This window comes from Heteronotia binoei, chromosome 13 (genome assembly GCF_032191835.1).
Source record: "Heteronotia binoei isolate CCM8104 ecotype False Entrance Well chromosome 13, APGP_CSIRO_Hbin_v1, whole genome shotgun sequence".
NCBI classification, from domain to species: Eukaryota; Metazoa; Chordata; class Lepidosauria; order Squamata; family Gekkonidae; genus Heteronotia; species Heteronotia binoei.
In genome coordinates this window covers 9,243,359-9,269,412 of record NC_083235.1, presented here as the reverse complement: position 1 = coordinate 9,269,412, position 26,054 = coordinate 9,243,359, and the positions used below count along the sequence as shown (strand labels likewise).

Below are 26,054 nucleotides of genomic sequence, written 5' to 3'. Positions count from 1 at the left end.
GGAATAGGCAGCCAACAAAAAACAAGGCCTCAACCAACAAATAAAGAGCAGGATTTCGGACAGTGGGAGAGATTTTTAATCTGGCCCTGACTTAGAATCATAGAATCATAAGAGTTCGAAGGGACCGCCTGGGTCATCTACTCCACCCCCTGCACAGTGCAGGAAACTCACAAGCACCTCCCCCTAAATTCACAGGATTGGCATTGCTGTCAGATGGCCATCTAGCCTCTGTTTAAAAACCTCCAAGGAAGGAGAGCCCACCACCTCCCGAGGAAGCCTGTTCCACTGAGGAACCGCTCAAACCGTCAAAGTTCTTCCTAATGTTGAACTGGCAACTCTTCTGATTTAATTTCAACCCACTGTTTCTGGTCCTACCTTCTGGGGCCTCAGAAAACAATTCCACACCATCCTCTAGATGGCAGCCCTTCAAGTCCTTGAAGATGGTGATCTTATCACCTCTCAGCCGCCTCCTCTCCAGGCTAAACATGCCCAGCTCCTTCAGCCTTTCCTCATAGGACTTGGTCTCCAGACCCCTCACCAGCTTCGTCGCCCTCCTCTGGACCCATTCCAGCTTGTCTAGATCCTTCTTAAAATGTGGTGCCCAAAACCGAACACAAGACTCCAGGCGAGGTCTTTCCCAAGCTCTTTGTTGTGTCCCTCCCAGGGTCGCCAGCTTCCAGAGTTCTGGAACTACAACTGATCTTTAGACGACAGATCAGTTTCCCCTGGTGAACCTATGAAGCTGCCCTCTACTGAATCAGACCCTGAGTCCATCAAAGTTAGTATTGCCTACTCAGATGGGCAGGGGCTCTCCAGGGTCTCAAGCTGAGGTTTTTCTCGCCTCTTTGCCTGGACCCTTTTTAGTTGGAGATGCCGGGGATTGAACCTGGGACCTTCTGCTTACCAAGCAGATGCTCTACAACTGAGCCACCGTCCCTCCCCATGAACATATGAAGCTACCCTCTACTGAATCAGACCCTGGGTCCATCCAAGTCAGTCTTATCTACTCAGACTGGCAGCGGCTCTCCAGGGTCTCAAGCTGGGGTTTTTCACGCCTACTTGCCTGGACCCTTTTTAGTTGGAGATGCCGGGGACTGAACCTGGGACCTTCTGCTTACCAAGCAGATGCTCTACAACTGAGCCACCGTCCCTCCCCATGAACATATGAAGCTACCCTCTACTGAATCAGACCCTGGGTCCATCCAAGTCAGTCTTATCTACTCAGACTGGCAGCGGCTCTCCAGGGTCTCAAGCTGGGGTTTTTCACGCCTACTTGCCTGGACCCTTTTTAGTTGGAGATGCCGGGGACTGAACCTGGGACCTTCTGCTTACCAAGCAGATGCTCTACAACTGAGCCACCGTCCCTCCCCATGAACATATGAAGCTGCCCTCTAATGAATCAGACCCTCGGTTCATCAAAGTCAGTATTGTCTACTCAGACTGGCAGCGGCTCTCCAGGGTCTCAAGCTGAGGTTTTTCACGCCTACTTGCCTGGACCCTTTTGAGTTGGAGATGCCAGGAATTGAACCTGGGACCTTCTACTTACCAAGCAGATGCTCTACCACTGAGCCACCATCCTTTGCCTAAAACCTCCATGGATTCTGCCTCCTAGCACTGCGATTCAGAGACTTGACTGCCTCTGGATGCGGAGGTTGAACATATATGAAGCTGCCTTCTACTGATTCAGCCCCTGGGTCCATCCAAGTCAGTCTTGTCTACTCAGACTGGCAGCGGCTCTCCAGGGTCTCAAGCTGAGGTTTTTCACGCCTCTTTGCCCGGACCCTTTTTAGTTGGAGATGCCGGGGATTGAACCTGGGACCTTCTGCTTACCAAGAAGATGCTCTGCCACTGAACCACCATCCTTTGCCTAAAACCTCCATGGATTCTGCCTCCTAGCACTGCGATTCAGAGACTTGACTGCCTCTGGATGCGGAGGTTGAACATATATGAAGCTGCCTTCTACTGATTCAGCCCCTGGGTCCATCCAAGTCAGTCTTGTCTACTCAAACTGGCAGTGGCTCTCCAGGGTCTCAAGCTGAGGTTTCTCACGCCTCTTTGCCTGGACCCTTTTTAGTTGGAGATGCCAGGGATTGAACCTGGGACATTCTGCTTACCAAGAAGATGCACTACCACTGAGCTACCGTCCCTTGCCTAAATCCTCCATGGATTCTGCCTCCTAGCACTGCGATTCAGAGACTTGACTGCCTCTGGATGTGGAGGTTGAACATATATGAAGCTGCCTTCTACTGAATCAAACCCTGGGTCTATCAAAGTCAGTATTGCCTACTCAGACTGGCAGTGCCTCAAGCAGAGGTTTTTCATGCCTGGACCCTTTTCAGTTGGAGATGCTGGGGATTGAACCTGGGACTTTCTGCTGACCAAGCTCACCACTGAGCCACCATCCCTCCCCAGGTGGAAATGGGTGCTTTGGTGGTGAACTCCCCTGGCTGCGTCCCCAAATCTCCAGGAACGTCCCAACCCCACGGTTGGCCACCCTGGTTCCTCCTGTTTCCACATTCCTCACCACGCCGAAGCTGAAGACGTCAATGGCCGTTGAAAGCGTCCCGCTCTGGATATACTCGAAGGGCAGGTAGGCCAGCGTGCCCCGTACTGTCTGGGTCCGGCCCAGCGTGCCGCTGACTTGCCCTGGCTTTGGCCGGCGGCTGAATCGGGCCAGTCCAAAGTCGGCCAGCCGGGGGTTGAGCGCCGCGTCCAGGAGGATGTTAGAGCTGCGAGAGGCAGAGTGGCAAAGAAAGGGTTACATTAACATCTTGTCACGAGCAGGGCTTTTTTTTTTTGCAAGAGCTCCTTTGCATATTAGGCCACAGCCCCCCTGATGTAGCCAATCCTCCAAGAGCTTACAGGGCTCTTCGTACAGGGCCTACTGTAAGCTCCAGGAGGATTGGCTACATCAGGGGTGTGTGGCCCAGGGGTGGAATTCTAGCAGAAGCTCCTTTGCATATTAGGCCACACCTCCCTGATGTAGCCAATCCTCCAAGAGCTTACAGGGCTCTTCGTACAGGGCCTACTGGAAGCTCCAGGAGGAGTGGCTACCTCAGGGGTGCGTGGCTCAGGGGTGGAATTCTAGCAGAAACTCCTTTGCATATTAGGCCACTCCCCCCTGCTGTAGCCAATCCTCCAAGAGCTTACAGGGCTCTTTGTACAGGGCCTACTGGAAGCTCCAGAAGGATTGGCTACATCAGGGGTGTGTGGCCCAGGGGTGAAATTCTAGCAGAAACTCCTTTGCATATTAGGCCACTCCCCCCTGATGTAGCCAGTCCTCCAAGAGCTTACAGGGCTCTTCGTACAGGGCCTACTGTAAGCTCCAGGAGGATTGGCTACATCAGGGGTGTGTGGCCCAGGGGTGGAATTCTAGCAGAAGCTCCTTTGCATATTAGGCCACACCTCCCTGATGTAGCCAATCCTCCAAGAGCTTACAGGGCTCTTCGTACAGGGCCTACTGGAAGCTCCAGGAGGAGTGGCTACCTCAGGGGTGCGTGGCTCAGGGGTGGAATTCTAGCAGAAACTCCTTTGCATATTAGGCCACTCCCCCCTGCTGTAGCCAATCCTCCAAGAGCTTACAGGGCTCTTTGTACAGGGCCTACTGGAAGCTCCAGAAGGATTGGCTACATCAGGGGTGTGTGGCCCAGGAATGGAATTCTAGCAGAAACTCCTTTGCATATTAGGCCACTCCCCCCTGATGTAGCCAGTCCTCCAAGAGCTTACAGGGCTCTTCGTACAGGGCCTACTGTAAGCTCCAGGAGGACTGGCTACATCAGGGGGTGTACATCAGGGTGTGTGGCCTAAAATGCAAAGGAGTTCCTGCTACAAAAAAAGCTCTGTTCGTGAGGCATAACTTGTCACATTCCAGGTCGGCCATGTCAAAATTTGTATGTCAAGGCTACTGTATTGAAGACTGCCTGTCCTCTTGCATTTGTTGCAATGCAATTTCTGTATCAAGTCAGAGGTTCGAATCCAGCAGCACCACAGACACCAACCAGACGGGCTTGAGCTTTCCAGAGTCAGAGTTCCCCTTGTCAGATACACGTTTGTGGGACTTGTGGGGATAATTTTCAACGGGCTGCTGGTCAGGCTGCAATGCCAACTGGCATGAAATGAGATGCAACCCAGCCCTGACCTGGAGGGCCCAGGAAAGCCCGATCTCATCAGATCTCGGAAGCTGAGAGGGATCACCGCTGGCAAGTTCTTGGCTGGGAGATCTCCTGGGAATACCTGCGGTCAGGAGGGCAGGGCCTCTATGGTTTTCCCGGAAACGCCTAGAGCGGTCCCGCACAGGTGCCACCATTTTGATGACGTCACTTCCGGGTGATGTCATTTTAGGCTTCCCAATCCCCGGGTCCCAGCGGGGGATCCCCCGTTTTTACAGGCTTCCCCCCACCCCCCAGCCAGCTGGCCTGCGGGGGAAGCCCCGCCCCCACAGTCACCATGTACTTTTAGAGCTCCGGCAGGTTTAGAAACCTGCAAACAGGCCTGTTTTTAAAATGTGTGCCTTTAAAGCTGAGCAGGAAGCAGGAAGCAGGAAGCACTTCATGGGAAAATGTCAGTAATGGTTTCGTCTGAGAACAGCCCCTCCCTTTGTTTCGCTTTCGTTTTCAGAGCAAGTAAAGTTGTCAGGAACCAGACTCAGTAAGTGTGTGTGTGTGAGAGAGAGAGAGAGAGGGGTTAGGGGATTCCCTGGTTTGAAGGACCTCTCTTCGCTTTAGAAAGCGGGGGGAGGGAGGGAGGGAAATGTCTTCTGGGCACTCTATTATTCCCTGTGGAGAACGATTGCCATAGGGAATAATGAGGAATTGATCCGCGGGTATTGGGGGCTCTGGGGGGGACTGTTTTTTGAGGTAGAGGCACCAAATTTTCAGTATAGCATCTAGTGCCTCTCCCCAAAATGTCAGCATTGGGCACTTTAAGGGGAAAAGTGCTGATGCACTGTTATGTAACTCCTACTATACCTGCTAATGAAAGGCATGTGAGAATCATGTGCAGCTAGTTAAGAATTGGGTAACATGATTGGCTAGCTGCACTATATCAACAGAGAGCCTAACTCTCATTCTCTGTGGGTTGATGACTACGGAGGACGTGCAGAGGTGTGGAGAGCTAGTTGTGATCAGAGGCTGTTACTCTGTCGGACTGACTGATGATGATGATGATGACCTGGTATGTGTAGACTACTCTCTTGGACTGTGACTGTGTACTGCTAACTTGGATGGACTGAACTTGCTGTGTATTAACTATCTGGACTGACTATTACTACTCTATTTGCCTTACCCCAAATACAACTGTTTCAACTGGCTTGTTGAAGTTTTTGTCTTCATAGAACTTTTACTGGTGGCTGCACTTATCAGGCACTCATACCTGCAGAACTTCCACGCACACTGACACAAAATACCCCCCAAGTTTTGAAACGATTGGACCAGGGGTGACATCATCATGCCAGTGATGCAGGGGCAGGTTCCCCCCAGTGACACAATGTGGTCCGGCGGGTTGAGAACCTCCCGGGTGGGAGATTCCCTGCCTGGACCGGGGACTTGGCAGCCCTATGCTCATCTGTAACTTGGTCAGAGCCTCCTCCTCACAGACACCTGGACACCTCAAATGGGTGGTTCAGGAGCCTATTCAGGGGCCGTACCTTACCTCTTACTCTGGAGTCCCCAATGTTTTTGCGCCTGTGGGCATATCTGGAATTCTGACATGATGTAGTGGGTACCGCAACAAAATGGCTGCCTCAAAATGGCTGCCAAAGGAGGTGGAGCCAGCCACAAAAATGGCTGCCAGAGCTTACCATCAGGAACTATGAACAAACGCTGTGATATGTTGGCTAACACATTTAATAAAATTAGGGTTTGTAGAATCTTTCGGGCTCAAGTGCCGTGTTCTACTGGAGAAAGTTTTCCTTCCAGACGTTTCGTTCTCAGCTGCAGAGAATTGCCCGTTCACCACAACCCCTCCAGCCTAGAAATAGCAGCTCTCCAGCAGCCCTGGCCCCACTCAATGCACAGCAGCCAAGAAGGTCAGAGCGCCTGCTCCAGCTGCAACACCACTGAGGATGTTCTCCACAGCTGAGAACGAAACGTCTGGAAGGAAAACTTTCTCCAGTAGAACACGGCACTTGAGCCCGAAAGATTCTACAAACCCTAATGATGTTACCAGCCGTGAAAACCTGAAATCTTTGATAACATTTAATAAAAAAAAATTTCAATAAACATATACATCTTTTGTCACATTACACAGAAGTACAACCTTACAATTTTACAAAGAGAAGTCCAGCCTCATGATGTTATTTTGTCAAAATCTTCCTCACGAGTATTCTCAGGGCTTTTTTTGGATCAGGAATCCCTTTGCATATTAGGCCACACACCCCTGATGTAGCCAATCCTCTTGGAGCTTACAGTATGCCCTGCAAGAAGAGCCCTGTAAGCTCTTGGAGGATTGGCTACATCGGGGGTATGTGGCCTAATAGGCAAAGGAGTTCCTGTTTAAAAAATACCCCCTGCGTATTCCTAATCTCTTCAAAGTTATCAGCCACAGTGTCTTGTTACAATTCACTGTCTATACTGGGAGCAAGCCAGTGCTTAACCTCTTCTCTAAACAGATGCAAAAGGCTTCTGGATTTGGCCGGCATAATGCTCACTGCAGCCTATTTATTTTCTTCAAAATTATCATCCTCTCAGTACCGCTTAAGTGTTTATATTTTTATTAGGAGTACAAGTCAGTCTGACTCCTGAACCTCTTCTCTAACCAGATACAAACGGCTTCTAAATCTGGCTGGCAAAATGCTCTCTTTGTAATATTGTAAGGCTGTATACTTCTGTATTTATGAGCCCCATGGCGCAGAGTACTGCGGTTGGACTCTCTGCTGACGACCTGAGTTCGATTCCGGCTAAAGCTGGGTTCAGGCAGCTGGCTCGAGGCTGAGTCAGCCTTCCATCCTTCCGAGGTCGGTCAAAGGAGTCCCCAGCTTGCTGGGGGGAAAGCGTAGATGACTGGGGAAGGCAAGGGCAAACTACCCCGTAAGAAGACTGCCATGAAAACGTTGTGAAAGCAACGTCACCCCAGAGTCGAAAACGACTGGTGCTTCCACAGGGGACTACTTTTACCTTTTTATACTTCTGTGTAATGTGACAAAAGATTTATATGATTATTGAAAGAACGTTCTATTAAATGTGTCAGCCAACATATCACAGTGTTTATTTGTTTGCATTTCCTGTACTATGAACTGTGATCCCCGGCTGTTGTTTTTACAGCTTGGCTTCGGTCACACAGTGCAGATCCTTGTGCTGTGGTGGCCCCCGCTGCCAAAGCAATTTAAAAAAAAATATGGCAGCCAATGAAAACTCCAATAGTGAGTCAGAAGCCTTGCCGGCCAAAAGTCCCATTCACTTCCTAAAAAATACTTGGCGGGCACCAAAAATGTATCAGTGGGCACTAGGGTTGCCAATCCCCAGTTGGGGGCTGGGGATCTCCTGGTTTGGAGGCTCTCCCCCCACTTCAGGGTTATCAGAAAGTGGGGGAGGGAAATGTCTGCTGGGCACTCCATTATTCCCTATGGAGATCGATTCCCATAGGGTATAATGGAGAATTGATCCACAGATATCTGGAACTCGGGGGAGGGGGGCTGTTTTTTGAGGTAGAGGCACCAGATTTTCAGCATAGCATCTGACGCCTCTTCTCAAAATATCCACCAAGTTTCAAAAAGATTGGACCAGGGGGTCCAATTCTATGAGCCCCCCCAAAAGGTGCCCCTATCCTTCATTATTTTCAGTGGAGAGAAGGCATTTAAAATGTGTGCAATCCCTTTAAATGTGATGGCTAGAATTCCCTTTGGAGTTCAGTTATGCTTCCCACACCCTTGGCTCCTGGCTCCACCCCCAAAAGTCTCCTGGCTCCACCCCCAAAAGTCTCCCGGCTCCACCCCCAAAAGTCTCCAGATATTTCTTGAACTGGACTTGGCAATGCTAGTGGGCACCGCATTGGGCACCCCACTCTTACCTCTTGACGTCCCCGTGGATGAGACTAGGGGAATCGCTGTGCAAGAATTGAATGGCTCTGGCCGTCCCCACAGCCACGTGGAGCCGCTGGGCCCAGGATAGGCAGAGACCGGCCTGAGAAGCAGAACAAAACAGACTGGTTACATGGTGAGGGCTTGATAACGGTCTCCCTTTCCTCAAGGAACAAGGGCAAGGAAGAGCGGAAATGGGGGAAAGGTACCTGCCCATGCAAGTGGTCTTCCAAGGAGCCCTTGGGGAGGAAGACGTAGACGAGGCAGAAGTTTCCCGCTTCGGCACAGCAACCTGCAAACTCGACAATGTTGGGGTGACGGAACCTGGGGGGCAAAGTCAGGCGATGGTCAATGTTCCCTCTAAGCCGGGGCATCAAACACGTGACTCGGGGGCCAAATCAGGCTCCTGAAGGACTCCTATCAGAACCCCGAGCAACTGGCTGTTATCTGCTTCCTTCTCCCTCTCCCTTGCTTTCTTCCGCATCACAGCTTGCTTTGCCAGGCTTGCTCAATCACACAGGAGCTACAGAGCAAAGCCTCTATTTTATCTATTGGCTGAAGCTTCCCCCTTGGGGAAGAAGGGGGGGAGGCATAGCTTGCTTTGCCAGGCTTTCACAATCCCCCAGCAGAGCTACTGAGCCAGACCTCTCTTTCTTCTACTGGCAGAGGCTCCTCCCCCTCCTGGTCCCCTGGGAAAGGAAGCAAAGAGCTAAAGCTTCCTTTGCCCAGTTCCCTGGATTGCAGAGAAGAGGTACAAAGAAGGCACCTTTAAGACCAATGAGTGCTCATGTTTCAAGCATGTCTTATTTGACGTTTTTTAAAGTCTTTAATTGTGTTTTGTGTCCTTTATAAAGTTTATATCTCCGCTACCTGGCATGACATTTTATGACATACGTGGCCCGGCCAGACAAGGTCACATTTATGTTGGATCCAACCCTCAAAACAAATGAGTTTGACACCTCTGCTCTAAGCTGTGCACATGAGAATACCTGGTCGTCAACCCAGGACGCTCCGCTCAGCAGCAGTCTGGAGCCGCACAGGATCTTGCAGTCCCCATTTGAAGATGACAGCTGGTACATTCTGCTCAGGATGTGAACTGCTTCGCTCAGTGGGGAGGGAAAAATCAGAGGGGACACTGGCAGTGTTAGGGGGCCCTTGCCCCATTTGTATTTCTGCACTACCCCCTTGTGCTATCTCAGTCTTTGAGATCTTGCTTCTACCGCAACCATGGCCAGCTTCTATTTATTTTTACCCGGGGCTTTTTTTTTTGTAGAAGAACCTCAGCAGAAGCTCATCTGCATATTAGGCCACACCACCTGTCATGATTCTGGGCCTAGCGAGGCCTGCAGGCCCCAGGAAAGCCTGCGTAGGAGTACTGGGGAAAGCCTACATTTCCCAGGATCCCCTCTGATTGGGTGGCAAGGTTTTGGAGGGAAACTGGTCCAGAGAGGAGTGGGGCCTGGGAAGAGAACATAAAAAGACCAAGCCCAGACAGGGGGTGTTCTTTTCCTAGGAGGCAGAGCTGAGGAAGGCTGCTGCAAGGAAGAGACCCTCGCCCTTAGAGGAAGGGTGAGTAGGCCCAGGTCTGATTGAGACAGTCTAGGGCTGGGGTGTCAAACTCATTTGGTATGAGGGCCGGATCTGACATAAATGAGACCTGGTCGAGCTGGGCTGTGTCAGGCTGGGCCATGTGTGTACCTATTTAAGGTTAGGTAGCAGAGATATAAACTTTTTAAAGGATGCAGACAAACACGACTAAAGATTTAACACCTTAAAATAAAACACACTTAAAACATTAGCACTTGTTGGTCTTAAAGGTGCTTTCTTTGTATTTCTTTCATGGGATCCAGGGAACTGGGCAAAGGAAGCGCTGGCTCTTTCGCTCCCTCTCCAGGGGACCAGGAAAGGGAGGAGCCTCAACCAACAGAGAAAATAAGAGGTTTTGTTCTGCAGCTCCTGTGCGTTTGAGCGAGCCTTGCAAAGCAAGCTGAGATGCAGAAGGAAGCAAGAGAGAGGGAGAAGGAAGCAGACAAGAGCCAGTTGCTCGGGGGCCTGATAGGAGCCCTCCGGGGGCCTGATTGGGCCCCTGGGCCACATGTTTGACACCCCTGGTCTAGGGACAGTAAGTCTAGATGCGTTAGGGCATTGGTTAATTTTCCCTTCACCCTTTTTACTGGTTAATGCACCTTTTTTGTTATATTGCACTGATTGATTTTTTAAATGAACTTTTTTTTTCTGTTGTTCCCCCGCCTATTAAGCTAAAGAAGGCCTGGAAGGGCTTGAGAAGGTACTCTGGGCCTTCTCAAAGGGAGCCCTTAACCCAGAGTGGCGGCAGCAATTGGTAAGACCCCCCTGAGTCGCAACACCCCCTGACACCAAGCCAGCCGGAACTGCGTTCCTGCTAAAAAAAAAAAAAGCCCTTAGGTCTTAGGTAAGCCATAGCTCTCGCAGGAGTTGTCTTTGAAAGGCCAGCTGCTGTGAGAGCCCTCTCAGCCCCACCCATCTCACAGGGTGTCTGTTGTGGGGGGAGAAGATATAGGAGACTGTAAGCTGCTCTGAGTCTCTGATTCAGAGAGAAGGGCGGGGTATAAATCTACAGTCTTCTTCTTTCTTCTTCTGTTGTCAGGTATAGTGGGTCAGCCATAGCATTTTTTGCTAAATGTATCCCTTCCTGAGCCAGTTTGGTGTAGTGGTTCAGTGTGCGGAATCTTATCTGGGAGAATCGGGTTTGATTACCCACTTCTCCACTTGCAGCTGCTGGAATGGCCTTGGGTCAGCCTTAGCTCTGGCAGAGGTTGTCCTTGAAGGGGCAGCTTCTGGGAGAGCCCTCTCAGCCCCACCCACCTCACAGGATGTCTGTTGTGGAGGAGGAAGGGAAAGGAGATTGTAGACTGCTCTGAGACTCTGTCCTTGAAAGGGCAGCTGCTGTGAGAGCCCTCTCAGCCCCACCCACCTCACAGGGTTTGATTCTCCACTCCTCCACTTGCAGCTGCTGGAATGGCCTTGGGTCAGCCATAGCTCTGGCAGAGGTTGCCTTGAAAGGGCAGCTGCTGTGAGAGCCCTCTCAGCCCCACCCACCTCAAAGGGTGTCTGTTGTGGGGGAGGAAGATAAAGGAGATTGTGAGCCGCTCTGAGACTCTTCGGAGTGGAGGGCGGGATATAAATCCAATATCTTCATCTACCTCACAGGGTGTTTGTTGTGGGGGAGGAAGGGAAAGGAGATTGTGAGCCGCTCTGAGACTCTTCGGAATGGAGGGCGGGATATAAATCCAATATCTTCATCTACCTCACAGGGTGTCTGTTGTGGGGGAGGAAGGGAAAGGAGACTGTGAGCCGCTCTTCGGAGTGGAGGGCGGGGTATAAATCCAATATCTTCATCTACCTCACAGGGTGTCTGTTGTGGAGGAGGAAGGGAAAGGAGATTGTGAGCCGCTCTGAGTCTCCCATTCAGAGAGAAGGTGGGATATGAATCGGCAATTCTTCTTCTTAATTCCCAAGACAAAACATATGAGAGAAGATCCCCCAGTCCCTCCCGAGCCAGGGCAAGCTTTGCTGTTCTTACCGGGAGAGTTTCTCCACTTCCGTGACAAAACTGTTCTTTATCACTGTCCAATCCAGTTCTGCTTCCTGTCCAATTAAAGCAAAAAGAAGAAGTGTGTCGGTAAGTCGACATCGGGAAGGCGTTTCCCATCAGCACAACGAATGGGGCTTGGACTGGGAAAGGATGGAGCGCTTGCATTCTGGGTAGAGGGGAACAGCCAGGACTGAGCGTTGGGCTCTGAAGCCTGAATACACCTGAAGCTGCCTGATACTGAACCAGTATTGCCTACTCAGACTGGCAGCGGCTCTCCAGGATCAACAGGCAGAGAGCAACGGGGAGATTCAGCAAAGTTATCTTGGTTTGAGCTGCTGCCACCAGTGCCCCCTCTAAGCTAGCATGAGCTACCTTACAGCTTTTTAACTTCCAGCTCGCACATTTTTTTGTCTTAGCTCAGGAAGGATAACACCCCCCAGAGCACACTCATTTAGGCAGCGGCTCACAGCTTTAATGCCAATAGCTCCCAACTTCGATGCCAGCAGCTCACAAAGTAGAATTTTTTGCTCACAAGACCCCTGCAGCTTAGAAGGAACGTCGCCTGCTACTATAAAATCCTATACAAATAGAAAATGTAAAGATCATTATAGCACCTGAAAGGGTTTCATGTTTTTATGTTTTCTGTATCTTTTTCTATTTTAATGCGGTTTTATGTTCCATGTGTTTACATGGGTGTGTAAAGCCACCCTGAGCCAATTTATATCAAGGATATAAACTGAATAAAATAAATAAAAAGGTAACGGAAGTCCCCTGTGCAAGCACCAAGTCATTACTGACCCATGGGGTGACGTCACATCAGGACGTTTTCTTGGCAGACTTTTTACGGGGTGGTTTGCCATTGCCTTCCTCAGTCATCTACACTTTCCCCCCAGCAAGCTGGGTCCTCGTTTTACCAACCTCGGAAGGATGGAAGGCTGAGGACACCTGGAGCCGGCTACCTGAACCCAGCTTCTGCTGGGATCCAACTCAGGTCATGAGCAGAGAGCTTGGACTTCAGGACTGCAGCGTGACCACTCTGCGCCACGGGGCTCCTAGTGCTTGCTACTATACCGCTGGCCGGTTACAAAACTCCAGCGCTTCAAGCAGATGTTTAGCCTAGCCCTGCTGTCTGAAGGCTCGTCAGCCAGAGCTGCCAAGAATGAAATCCGCAGCCATGCAGAGCACATCCTTCCTGCTGCAAGTATAGCCAGCTTCAAGAGGGGATTGGATCAACATCTGGAGCAGAAGTCCACCAGTGGCTATTAGCCACAGCGTATTGTTGGAACTCTCTGTCTGGAGCAAGGGATGCTCTATATTCTTGGTGCTTGGGGGGAAAGAGTGGGAAAGCTTCTAGTGTCCTGGCCCCACTGGTGGACCTCCTGATGGCACTTGGGAGTTTTTTGGCCACTGTGTGACACAGAGTGTTGGACTGGATGGACCATTGGCCTGATCCAACATGGCTTCTCTTATGTTCTTATGTGACACAGATTGTTGGACTGGATGGGCCACTGGCCTGATCCAGCATGGCTTCTCTTATGTTTTATGTGACACAGAGTGTTGAACTGGAGGGGCCACTGGCCTGATCCAACATGGGTTCTCTTATGTTCTTATGTGACACAGAGTGTTGGACTGGAGGGGCCATTGGCCTGATCCAACAGGGCTTCTCTTATGTTCTTATGTGACACAGAGTGTTGGACTGGAGGGGCCACTGGCCTGATCCAGCATGGCTTCTCTTATGTTCTTATGTGACACAGAGTGTTGGACTGGATGGGCCACTGGCCTGATCCAACATGGCTTCTCTTACGTTCTTATGTCCTTATGCCACCTAGCTGTGATCCTCCTTCCTTCCAGAGCTCAGCTGGGAAGGGGACAAGGAAGACATGGAACAGGCAGACAGGAGGCTGAGCATGAAGGGCTGCAAGCCAGAAGCCCATACCCCGCCCTTACCCACTGGATTGTACCTCCTTGAGCCGTTTGATGGCGTAATCAGTATTGCGAAGCCGGGCCTGGTAGACGCAGCCGAAGCCACCTTCGCCGATCTTCAGATGCTCAGAGAAGTTCCCCGTGGCCTGGAGCAGTTCCTTCAGAGGCCAGGAGAAGGGGCAGGTCGGGGACAGGGAATCGCAGGTCTTGATGGAGAAAAGAGGGAGGGGGAGAACCAGAATTATAAGTTGTTGAAGGCTTTCACAGCCAGAGTCCATTGGTTGTAGATTTCCTGGGCTGTGTGGCCATGGTCTTGGCATTGTGAGACCTGACGTTTCGCTGGCAACTGTGACTGGCATCCTCAGAGGTGTAACCAAGGAAACTGGAGTTCTCTCTGGGTCAAACTGAGAAGAAGTTGGTAGGCAGGTAATTTATATCTACTCAGGCAGGTGGGGTAGGGCTGAGTCATTGTCTTGTGGGAGCCCATGTCACAGCCCTGGAAGCTCCCACAAGATAATGACTCAGCCCTACCTCACCTGCCTGAGTAGATATAAACTACCTGCCTACCAACTTCTTGGTAGGACTAGATGGACTGCTGGTCTGATCCAGCAGGGCTCTTTCTGATATTATGAAGGCCTCGGCCTCTGTGCCCTGTTGTTGGCCCTCCAGAGGAACTGGCTGGCCCCTGTGTGAGACAGGAGGCTGGACTAGATGGACTCTCCCTGGTCTGATCCAGCAGGGCTCTTCTTATGTTCTTCTCAGGGGAAGGCCTCAGCCTCTCTGCCCTGTTGTTGGCCCTCCAGAGGAACTGGTTGGCCACTGTGTGAGACAAGATGCTGGACTAGAGGGACCCTCACTGGTCTGACCCAGCAGAGCTCTTCTGATGTTCTTCTCAGGGGAAGGCCTCGGCCTCTCTGCCCTATTGTTGGCCCTCCAGAGGAACTGGTTGGCTACTGTGTGAGACAGGATGCTGGACTAGATGGACCCTCCCTGGTCTGACACAGCGGAGCTCTTCTGATGTTCTTCTCAGGGGAAGGCCTCGGCCTCTCTGCCCTGTTGTTGGCCCTCCAGAGGAACTGAGTGGCCACCGTGTGAGCCAGAATGCTGAACTAGACTGGCTGTTGGTGTGATCCAGCATGAAGGCCTTGGCTTCTCTGGCCCTCCAGAGGAACTGGTTGGCCCCTGTGTGTGACAGGATGCTGGACTAGATGGACCCTCCCTGGTCTGATCCAGCAGGGCTCTTCTGATGTTCCTCTCAGGGGAAGGCCTCGGCCTCTCTGCCCTGTTATTGGCCCTCCAGAGGAACTGGCTGGGCCACTGTGTGAGACAGGAGGCTGGACTAGATGGACCCTCACTGGTCTGACCCAGCAGGGCTCTTCTGATGTTCTTCTCAGGGGAAGGCCTCGGCCTCTCTGCCCTGTGGTTGGCCCTCCAAAGTAACGGATTGGTTGCAGTGTGAGACAGGATGCTGGACTAGACGGATCACCAGTCTGATCCCATTCTTATGTTCTAACGGTCCGCAGCAGAGACTGTATTTGACTCCAGAGAGTGCAAACTGAACGTTGGAAATATTACAAAAGTGAGAAGCAGCAGGGACAGAGGAAGCGGGGATATTAGATGGGAAGTGTGTGGAAATACGGCCGACCTCCTGAGCCAGAGAAGACAGCAAACTTAATCCAGAGTTATCAAGAACAGGCAAAGGAGAGGAAATGAAACAGAAAACAATTTGATCTTGGAAGAATTAGACTGCAAGTGCTTAGACGTCTTTTAGGCAGGAAACAAAAGGCCATGTCAGAGAGCGGAAGGAAGCTCAGGTGAAGAGCCAGCAGAGTTCCAAAATCAATACTGAACTGACAACAGCACAGAGAGGAGGAGGAGGAAGTCACCACGTAGAGCAGGCCCAGAACGGAGTGAATGGAAGACAAGAAATTCAGCAGCAAGGGGGCACCCTACTGTCTTGGTGTTCTCTGTAAACCACAAGTGAAGTGGAAGTGTGGAGTCTTGTGAGTAAAAATTCTACTTTGTGAGCTCCTGGCATTAAAGTTGGGAGCTATTGCATACATTAGTGTGCTCTGGGGTTATCCTTCCTGAGCTAAAACAAAAGCTCACAGATTTTTAGCCTCCAGCTCACACACTTTTGTCTTAGCTCAGGAAGGATGACCCCAGAGCACACTAATTTATGAAGTAGCTCACAGCTTTAATGCCAGGAGCTCACAAAGTAGAATTTTTGCTCACAAGACTCTGCAGCTTAGAGGGAACATTGCTCTGGTGCCATCTTTCCTGAGCAAAGACAAAAATGCCTCAGAGCAAACTAATTCAAGCAGCGGCCAAAGCACTTGCTCACAACTTTAATGCCAGTGGCTTGCGAAGTAGGGCTTTTGCTCACAAGACTCCACAGCTTAGAGGGAACATTGGTGACTGTCAAGTTGCCACCGACATCTGGTGACCCCAGCAGAGGGCTTTCAAGCCAAGTGAGAGAAGAAGAAGATGATATTGGATTTATATCCCGCCCTCCACTCCGAAGAGTCTCAGAGCGGTTCACAATCTCCTTTCCCTTCCTCCCCCACAACAGACACCCTATGAGGTAGATGAAGATATTGGATTTATATCCCGCCCTCCACTCCGAAGAGTCTCAGAGCGGCTCACAATCTCCTTTCCCTTCCTCCCCCACAACAGACACCCTATGAGGTAGATGAAGATATTGGATTTATATCCCGCCCTCCACTCCGAAGAGTCTCAGAGCAGTTCACAGTCTCCTTTACCTTCTTCCCTCACAACAGACACCCTATGAGGTAGATGAAGATATTGGATTTATATCCCACCCTCCACTCCGAAGAGTCTCAGAGCGGCTCACAATCTCCTTTCCCTTCCTCCCCCACAACAGACACCCTATGAGGTAGATGAAGATATTGGATTTATATCCCGCCCTCCACTCTGAAGAGTCTCAGAGCAGTTCACAGTCTCCTTTACCTTCTTCCCCCACAACAGACACCCTGTGAGGTAGATGAAGATATTGGATTTATATCCCGCCCTCCACTCTGAAGAGTCTCAGAGCAGTTCACAGTCTCCTTTACCTTCTTCCCCCACAACAGACACCCTGTGAGGTAGATGAAGATATTGGATTTATATCCCGCCCTCCACTCCGAAGAGTCTCAGAGAGGCTCACAATCTCCTTTCCCTTCCTCCCCCACAACAGACACCCTATGAGGTAGATGAAGCGGGCTGAAGCTAAATCCTACGAAGACAGAGGTCCTTTGCTTGGGTCGCCGCGGCCCGGGGAGGGGGATCCCCTTGCCGGCTTTTGATGGTGCGCCGCTGATGGCGGCGGACAGGGTCAAGAGCTTGGGGGTGCTATTGGAGCCTTCCTTAAAGATGGAGGCTCAGATAGCAGCCGCTGCCAAGTCTGCATTTTTTCATCTTAGGCGGGCAAGGCAGCTGGCCCCCTTTCTGGAGCGCGACGACCTAGCAACAGTGATCCACGCTACGGTCACCTCGAGGTTGGACTACTGCAATGCCCTCTACATGGGGCAGCCCTTGTCTCGGACCCGGAAACTGCAGCTGGTGCAGAATGCCGCGGCCCGGCTACTATTGGGTCTCCCAAAGTGGGGACACATCCGGCCGGGTCTCCGGACTCTGCACTGGCTTCCAGTGATATACCGAGTCCGGTACAAGGTGCTGGTTATTACCTTTAAAGCCCTATATGGCCTGGGACCTGCCTACCTGAAGGACCATCTCTCCCCACATGTTCCCCAGAGAGCACTGAGGTCAGGAACACAAAATCTCCTCACTATCCCCGGGCCAAAAGAAGCCCGTTTGAAAGCCACCAGATAAAGGGCTTTCTCCATTATGGCCCCCGTATGGTGGAATCAGCTGCCGGAAGAGGTGAGGGCCCTGCGGGACTTGGTGCAGTTCCGCAGGGCCTGTAAGACGACCCTCTTCCGGCTAGCCTATACTTAGCTAGGACCACAACTCGATGTAACTGGCCAGCCATCTGTTTACAGGAAATTGAAATATTCTGTTTTTAAGGTTTTAACTGTTTAAATATTTAATTGTTTTATACTTGAAATTGTTTAAATTTTATGTTTGATTAATTGTTGGAAGCCGCCCTGAGCCATTCGTGGGAAGGGCGGGATATAAATCTCGAATAAATAAATAAATGAAGATATTGGATTTATATCCTGCCCTCCACTCCGAAGAGTCTCAGAGTGGCTCACAATCTCCTATATCTTCTCCCCCCCCTCCCACAACAGACACCCTGTGAGGTAGATGAAGATATTGGATTTATATCCCGCCCTCCACTCTGAAGAGTCTCAGAGTGGCTCACAATCTCCTATATCTTCTCCCCCGCACAACAGACACCCTGTGAGGTAGATGAAGATATTGGGTTTATATCCCGCCCTCCACTCCGAAGAGTCTCAGAGCGGCTCACAATCTCCTTTACCTTCCTCCCCCACAACAGAGACCCTGTGAGGTGGGTGGGGCTGGAGAGGGCTCTCACAGCAGCTGCCCTTTCAAGAACAACTCCTGCCAGAGCTATGGCTGACCCAAGGCCATTCCAGCAGGTGCAAGTGGAGGAGTGGGGAATCAAACCCAGTTCTCCCAGATAAGAGTCCGCACACTTCACCACTACACCAAACTGGCTCTCCTGGCGAAGTCTTCCTCGATGGCCTTCCATCCAAGTACTGACCCTGCTTAGCATCGAAGATCGAGCTCTACCAGACCGTTCCACATTCCCACTAGGTCTGTACCTGTTCCTTGAGGTGGGCCGGAGGAGGTAAAGGTGAGCTGCTTCGGACGTTGCTGCTGAGGCGGCTGCTACGAGAGGGGTCTGGCAGAGAGCGTGACGGGCAGGGGAGTTCTGTAGGTGGGACAAAAGGAAGAGGAATTCCATTACAACAGAGATAACAAAGCAAGCGTTTCAGTGTTGGGTGTCTAGGGATGGTGGCAGAGGAACAAAAAAAAATAAATGGCAAGCATACAAAATATTTCAAAAATTCGACAGAAGACGCTGGAAAGACTCCCTTGTCCCATTCCAACCCCAACGAACCAATTTGAACAAGGGTCACTTGGAATAAATTCTATATCCCAAGCAATTTGCGATTTGTTGGGAATTAGCGACACAGCTGTGAGTGTTGGGAACTATTCATGCAGCATGCTGAAGTGCTTCTACCTGGTTTGGGTGGACCACCCCGGAGGTACAGGATGGGCGCACAATTCACTCTCCTGAAAACCTGACGTTTTCACCTTCAATGAAAAAACCAGGTTTGAGCGACATGACAGAGGTTTACAAAAGTATGTATGTGTTAGAAAAAGTAGAGAAAGAAGTACTTTTCTCCCTCTCTCACAAGAACTCGAGGACACTCAATGAAATTGCTGAGCAGTTGGGTTAGAATGGACAAAGGGTGGTTAACACATGGAATTCACTGCCACAGGAGGTGGTAGCGGCTACAAGCATTGACGGCTTCAAGACGGGATTGGAAGAACATCTGGAGCAGAGGGCCATCAGTGGCTCTTAGCCACAGGGCATCGATGGAGCTCTGTTTGGGGCAGTGATGCTCTGCATAACTTCGTGCTTGGAAGGCAAATGTGGGAGGGCTTCTGGAGTTCTGGCCCCACTGAAGAAGATCATAGATTTATACCCCACCCTTCTCTCTGAAGCAGTCTCAGAGAGGTTTACAATCTCCTTTATCTTCTTCCCCTACAACAGACACCTTGTGAGGTAGGTGGGGCTGAGAGAGCTCTGACAGACGCTGCTCTTTCAAGGACAACTCTTGTGAGAGCTATAGCTGACCCAAAGCCATTCCAGCAGCTGCAAGTGGAGGAGTGGGGAATAAGACCCAGTTCTCACAGACAAGAGTCCACACACTTAACCACTACACCAAATTGGTGGACCTCCTGATGGCCCCTGAGGTTCTCGCCACTGTGTGACACAAAGTGTTGGACCAGATGGACCATTGTCCCCACTGGTGGACCTCCTGATGGCACTTGGGTTCTTTGGCCACTGTGTGACACTGGATGAGTGTTGGACTGGATGGGCCATTGGCCTGATCCAACATGGCTTCTCTTACATTTTTATGTCTGGGGCAGTGATGCTCTGTATTGTTGGTGCTTGTGAAGGTACAGTGGGAAGCCTTCTGGAGTTCTGGCCCTGCTGGTGGACCTCCTGCTGACCCCTGGGTTTTGGCAGATGTGTGACACAGAGAGTTGGACCAGATGGGTCCTTGGCCTGATCCAACAAGGTTTCTCTTATGTTCTTAGGAGTCCTTGAGGCCGCCAAGATGGCGCTAAAAGCATGTTGGCAATACGTGGAATATTTCAGACGTCTGTGCAGACGGATGGAGAGACACAGACTCTCCAGCGGCTCGGATGTCTTCCTGGTATACTGTTTGGCTCTTCCCCACTGAGAAAACAGTCAGCATTTGAAAAAAGGCTTGTGTTCCTAAATTCATCCAAGTTGCAGAACTCGGCTTTTCTTGGCAGGGAATCAGGTAAAGAATTCTTTTCGCCTCTTCAACACAGACTATAAACAGCAGCTCTGGTATCCTGGAGCTCTCTTCTTACGAAGCAGCTCTTTTAAAAGTCAACTAACCACACTTCAAAGTGGCCTGGTGTGATTCCTTAGAAACCAGTTTCTCCCTTGCCCCCAGAACCCCAGAGACAGTATCCTACCCCCACTTATAACAACTTTGCTTGAGGCTTGCGGAGAGAATTATTCTTGGTTTCTGCCTCTGAACTGGCCCTTGAAGCACAATATCAAAATGGCATTCCACTATTCTCTTATTAAAATTAAAAAAAGGAACAGCTCCCTCACATTTTGGGGAGGGGCAGGAAGAGAGAAGAGAGGAATATATGTACAGCAAATTACCAGTTCACAGCACTCCACGGGAGAAGCCTGTGTTTCAATCTGCTAGCCTCTAAGGTATCCCGAAACTCACTCCCCCCTGAGGTGAGTGCCTTCCTTTTTCTTTTTCCTGTCACATAATTCCCTCCCAATGAAGTTGTATGTCTGAGAGGCATACTCTGAGACGCTTCCCCCTCACATACTTTTTTTTTTGAAATGATCTTCCATTTCTTTATTAGTGTATTTTTCCCCCAATTTCTCAGAATGGCTCTGGGAGTCAATTCTGGTTGAAAAGCATGAACATAAGAGAAGCCATATTGGATCAGGCCAATGGCCCATCCAGTCCAACACTCATGTCACACAGTGACCAAAAAAATCAGGTGCCATCAGAAAGTCCATCAGTGGGGCCAGGACACTAGAAGCCCTCCCACTGTGCCCTCCCCCCCCAAAAGCAGAAACTGTTCTGGACAAAGTGGGGTTGGGGGAGCATAACTATTAGATCAAAAAATTAGTTGAGTTACCTCCAGCGTACACGTCTGAGGAGAAGAAAGGGACAGCAAGCTACACTATAGGTGTGCTTTTAGAACGAGAAAGACGACTAATAATAGAAAATGGTATAAGTGGTATCTTGTTCATATCATCTGCTCTTGCAGACACCTTTAGGAAAATAAGGAGATCTTAACGTCCAACAGCGTCCTGTTCCTCCAACCCGTCGTTTTAAAATTAAAAGAACAAAAGCAACGCAACTTTATGCCTCCCATTACTGCAGAAGTGCAATACTCCTTAAAAGCCTTTTTAATTTGGATTCACCAGCAGGGCAGATTGCAGGCAAGGCCAGCCATTCACCAAGGTTTTTTTCTTCTTCTTTTTAAAGTCCAATATGCTATTATTGTAAATTGCACCTTAAACGTAAACCGAGAGGTGGAATATCAGCTTTGTAACCCAATGCCCGCTTTTTCTACAAAGCCTTTGACTGTTAGACCTGACAGCATCCACCTGGGATGGAGAAAAAGACAATGATAATGATGGTGATGATGATATTGGACTTATATCCTGCCCTCCACTCCAAATCTTAGAGTGGCTCACAATCTCCTTTACCTTCCTCCCCCTCCTGTGAGGTGGGTGGGGCTGAGAGCTGGAATTCTCTCTCTCCAGCTTTTATTTATTTTATTTACCTCATATTATGTATGCATGTATTTATTTACCTCATTGATTGATTTATTTACCTCATAATTTATTTACCTCATTCGCACCCCGCTTTCCTCCCCAGTGTGGGCTCTAAGCGGCTTATGTCACTCTCCCCCTCCTCCATTTTATCCTCGCAAAACCCCTGAGAGGTAGGCTGAGCTGAGAGAGTGTTAAGTTGAGGTCACTGGAACTTCTACCAGCAGAAGATGGTAGTTTCTTTGGAGCAGCTCTGAACAGAGATATTCAACAGAGGGAAATTCAAGGGCACGCCAAAACTTTATGTATAGAGAACAAGGTGAAAGTGTATGGTTTCTATCAGATACTTCAGCTGAATATAAATGACAGGCTATTTATAATAGAGAATGTTAGGTAGACGTTAGCCTGTTATTCCCACTTTTCTGTGAGCCCTCCCCTCTCTCAGGGTCCATAATACGTCCCCTACAGTGTTGCCTCTAAGCTGCGTTAGTGTGAGCTAGCTCACAGTTTTTTAGCCTCAGGCTCACACATTTTTGTCTTAGCTCAGGAAAAATAGTCCCAGAGCAAACTAATTGATGCAGTAACTCACAACTTCAGCGCCAGTAGCTCACAAAGTAAATTTTTTGCTCATAAAACTCCACAGCTTAGAGGGAACGCTGGTCCCCTCTCATGTGAGGTGGATGTTTTGTATTCTCCAGTCTGGCCCCTTCTTAGGTACAGGTAACCCACACAGAATCTTTCAGAGAACCACATTAATCCCTTGTGCTAGGGAGCCTTTTTTTTTGTTATCTTCCTCATAAAGTCCCCTCATCCACACTCTTTTTTCTCTGCTTCCCACAACTACCTTCTGCCCATCTTGGCAGGTTAGAATCCTTTTTCTCCATTCCACACCTCCCTCCTCTGCTCTGTCAATCAGGCTATACCTTTTGGAATAATCACAGTCATTCTGCAAGCAGCGTAGGGATTCGAACCTGGGTCTCCATTTTGGCATCCTCCAAATTCCTCCTTGCTCTCCTGAAAGCAAATTTTGCTTGCCGCAAATGACTAGATGGCTATTTCTCCGTCTTTATTATTTATGCAGCACCATAAGAACACCAGAAGAGCAGTGCTGTGTCAGACCAGGGAGGGTCCATCTAGTCCAGCATCCTGTCTCACACAGTGGCCAACCAGTTCCTCTGGAGGGCCAGCAACAAGGCAGAGAGGTTATGGCCTTCCCCTGAGAAGAACATCAGAAGAGCCCCACTGGATCAGACCAGCAAGGGTCCATCTAGTCCAGCATCCTGTCTCACACAGTGGCCAACAACTCCGTCTGGACAGCCAACAATACGGCAGATAGGTCGAGGCCTTCCTGGCTGGATCACACCAGTGGTCCACCTACTCTAGCATCCTGCCTCAGACAGAGGACAACCATTTCTTCCAAAGGTCCAATCACAGGGCAGAGAGCCCTACTGGATCAGCCCAGTGGACCCTCTAGTCCAGCATCCTGTATCACAGTGGCCAGCCAGTTCCTCGGGAGGGCCAACAACAAGACACAGAGGCCAAGACCTACATAAGAAGAGCCCTGTTGGGTCAGACCCATGGTCCATCTCATCCAGAATCCTGTCTCATACAGTGGCCAACCAGTTCCTCTGGAGGGCCAACAACAGAGGCCAAGATCTTCCCCGATAAGAACCTCAGAAGAGCCCTGCTGGATCAGACCAGTGGGGGTTCATCTAGTCCAGCATCCCGTCTTACACAACGTCCACCCAGTTCCTCTGTAAATCCAACAATAGGGCATAGAGGCCGAGCCCTTCCTTGATGTTGCCTCCTGGGCATGGGATTCAGAGGACGACTGCCTCTGGCTATGGAGGTTCCCTTTATTCCACCGGCGAAAGTGCTTGGGTTCCCCTCTCGTTGCTTGTCCTTCTTTCCATCCTCTTTCTCGCTCTCCACATTTAGGCCACGAGCCCTTTAAAAGCAAGAATGGGTTTGGGCTGCAGCATCACACACTATAATGCTCCATGGCACTACATAAATATTGTAAAAAAAAAAAGGAGGGAAACGGCCCTTTGGTCATCTGATGGGAGGAAAAACTGCCTCCAGGGGAACAAGGAAAGATTTTCTGGTACCACGGATAAGAATTATGGGTGGGATTTTTCCCTCCCCCTTCTTCCATCCCAGGTCATAGAACTGCCGCCGTTGATTTGCGTGCAGGGACAGGTTAGGCTAATAAAAAACGTTGCGAGAAGCTAGTAAATTCTGCGGGCTTCTGTGCCCTGGCTGAATACAAACCGTAATTTAAGAAGACGGGTGAGCGTAGTTATCCCTTTAAAAGTTACACGCTTCCTTTCCTAAACAAATAACTCAAGGGAGTCCAGATCAATTAAAGGATGAATAAAAGGCAATAAAAGCTAATATGGAGCCATTAAACGGCTTCCATGTTTACTCGGATAAACATCATTAAATGCAGCTGCACGGGTTTACTGAAGAACAGGAGTGCTTCAAAGCCCAGCCAACAGCTGTCAATTTTCACACAGAACCCGCACAGATGTAGGGCTTAATTCAAAGATCATGCAGTTTGAGCCTGAGAGCCAGTTTGGTGTGGTGGTTAAGTGCATGGACTCTTCTGGGAGAACTGGGTTTGATTCCCCACTCCTCCACTTGCACTTGCTGGAATGGCCTTGGTTCAGCCAGAGCTCTCTTATCTGGGAGAACCGGGTTTGATTCCCCACTCCTCCACTTGCACCTGCTGGAATGGCCTTGGTTCAGCCAGAGCTCTCTTATCTGGGAGAACTGGGTTTGATTCCCCACTCCTCCACTCGCACCTGCTGGAATGGCCTTGGTTCAGCCAGAGCTCTCTTATCTGGGAGAACCGGGTTTGATTCCCCACTCCTCCACTTGCACCTGCTGGAATGGCCTTGGTTCAGCCAGAGCTCTCTTATCTGGGAGAACCGGGTTTGATTCCCCACTCCTCCACTTGCACCTGCAGGAATGGCCTTGGTTCAGCCAGAGCTCTCTTATCTGGGAGAACCGGGTTTGATTCCCCACTCCTCCACTTGCACCTGCAGGAATGGCCTTGGTTCAGCCAGAGCTCTCTTATCTGGGAGAACTGGGTTTGATTCCCCACTCCTCAACTTGCACCTGCTGGAATGGCCATGGTTCAGCCAGAGCTCTCTTATCTGGGAGAACCGGGTTTGATTCCCCACTCCTCCACTTGCACCTGCTGGAATGGCCTTGGTTCAGCCAGAGCTCTCTTATCTGGGAGAACCGGGTTTGATTCCCCACTCCTCCACTTGCACCTGCTGGAATGGCCTTGGTTCAGCCAGAGCTCTCTTATCTGGGAGAACCGGGTTTGATTTCCCCCCTTCCTCCACTTGCACCTGCAGGAATGGCTTTGGGTCAGCCATAGCTCTCTTATCTGGGAGAACCGGGTTTGATTCCCCACTCCTCCACTTGCACCTGCAGGAATGGCTTTGGGTCAGCCATAGCTCTCTTATCTGGGAGAACCAGGTTTGATTCCCCACTCCTCCACTTGCACCTGCTGAAATGGCCTTGGTTCAGCCAGAGCTCTCTTATCTGGGAGAACCGGGTTTGATTCCCCCCTCCTCCACTTGCACCTGCAGGAATGGCTTTGGGTCAGCCATAGCTCTCTTATCTGGGAGAACCCGGTTTGATTCCCCACTCCTCCACTTGCACCTGCTGGAATGGCCTTGGGTCAGCCAGAGCTCTCTTATCTGGGAGAACCGGGTTTGATTCCCCCCTCCTCCACTTGCAGCTGCTGGAATGGCTTTGGGTCAGCCATAGCTCTCTTATCTGGGAGAACCGGGTTTGATTCCCCCCTCCTCCACTTGCACCTGCTGGAATGGCTTTGGGTCAGCCATAGCTCTCTTATCTGGGAGAACCGGGTTTGATTCCCCACTCCTCCACTTGCACCTGTTGGAATGGCCTTGGTTCAGCCAGAGCTCTCTTATCTAGGAAAACTGGGTTTGATTCCCCCCTCCTCCACTTGCACCTGCAGGAATGGCCTTGGTTCAGCCAGAGCTCTCTTATCTAGGAAAACCGGGTTTGATTCCCCCCTCCTCCACTTGCACCTGCAGGAATGGCCTTGGTTCAGCCAGAGCTCTCTTATCTGGGAGAACCAGGTTTGATTCCCCACTCTTCCACTTGCACCTGCTGGAATGGCCTTGGTTCAGCCAGAGCTCTCTTATCTGGGAAACCGGGTTTGATTCCCCCTCCTCCACTTGCACCTGCAGGAATGGCCTTGGTTCAGCCAGAGCTCTCTTATCTGGGAGAACCGGGTTTGATTCCCCCTCCTCCACTTGCACCTGCTGGAATGGCCTTGGTTCAGCCAGAGCTCTCTTATCTGGGAGAACCGGGTTTGATTCCCCCTTCTCCACTTGCACCTGCTGGAATGGCCTTGGTTCAGCCAGAGCTCTCTTATCTGGGAGAACCAGGTTTGATTGCCCCCTCCTCCACTTGCACCTGCTGGAATGGCCTTGGGTCAGCCAGAGCTCTCTTATCTGGGAGAACCAGGATTGATTCCCCACTCCTCCACTTGC

General features: G+C 50.4%; 1 protein-coding gene across 1 annotated transcript in view; it reads right to left on the bottom strand.

The window, feature by feature from the left end:
• Window positions 1–26,054, bottom strand: part of IRAK1 (interleukin 1 receptor associated kinase 1) — a 71,916-nt gene that overhangs the window by 23,336 nt on the left and 22,526 nt on the right. The window contains exons 5-10 of the mRNA XM_060253064.1: window positions 18,260–18,369; window positions 13,550–13,717; window positions 11,577–11,641; window positions 8,224–8,338; window positions 8,005–8,117; window positions 2,525–2,729 (exon numbers count right to left, since the gene is read on the bottom strand). Of these exons, the coding sequence (XP_060109047.1) occupies window positions 2,525–2,729; window positions 8,005–8,117; window positions 8,224–8,338; window positions 11,577–11,641; window positions 13,550–13,717; window positions 18,260–18,369 (776 nt within the window). The remainder of the gene's footprint in view (window positions 1–2,524; window positions 2,730–8,004; window positions 8,118–8,223; window positions 8,339–11,576; window positions 11,642–13,549; window positions 13,718–18,259; window positions 18,370–26,054) is intronic.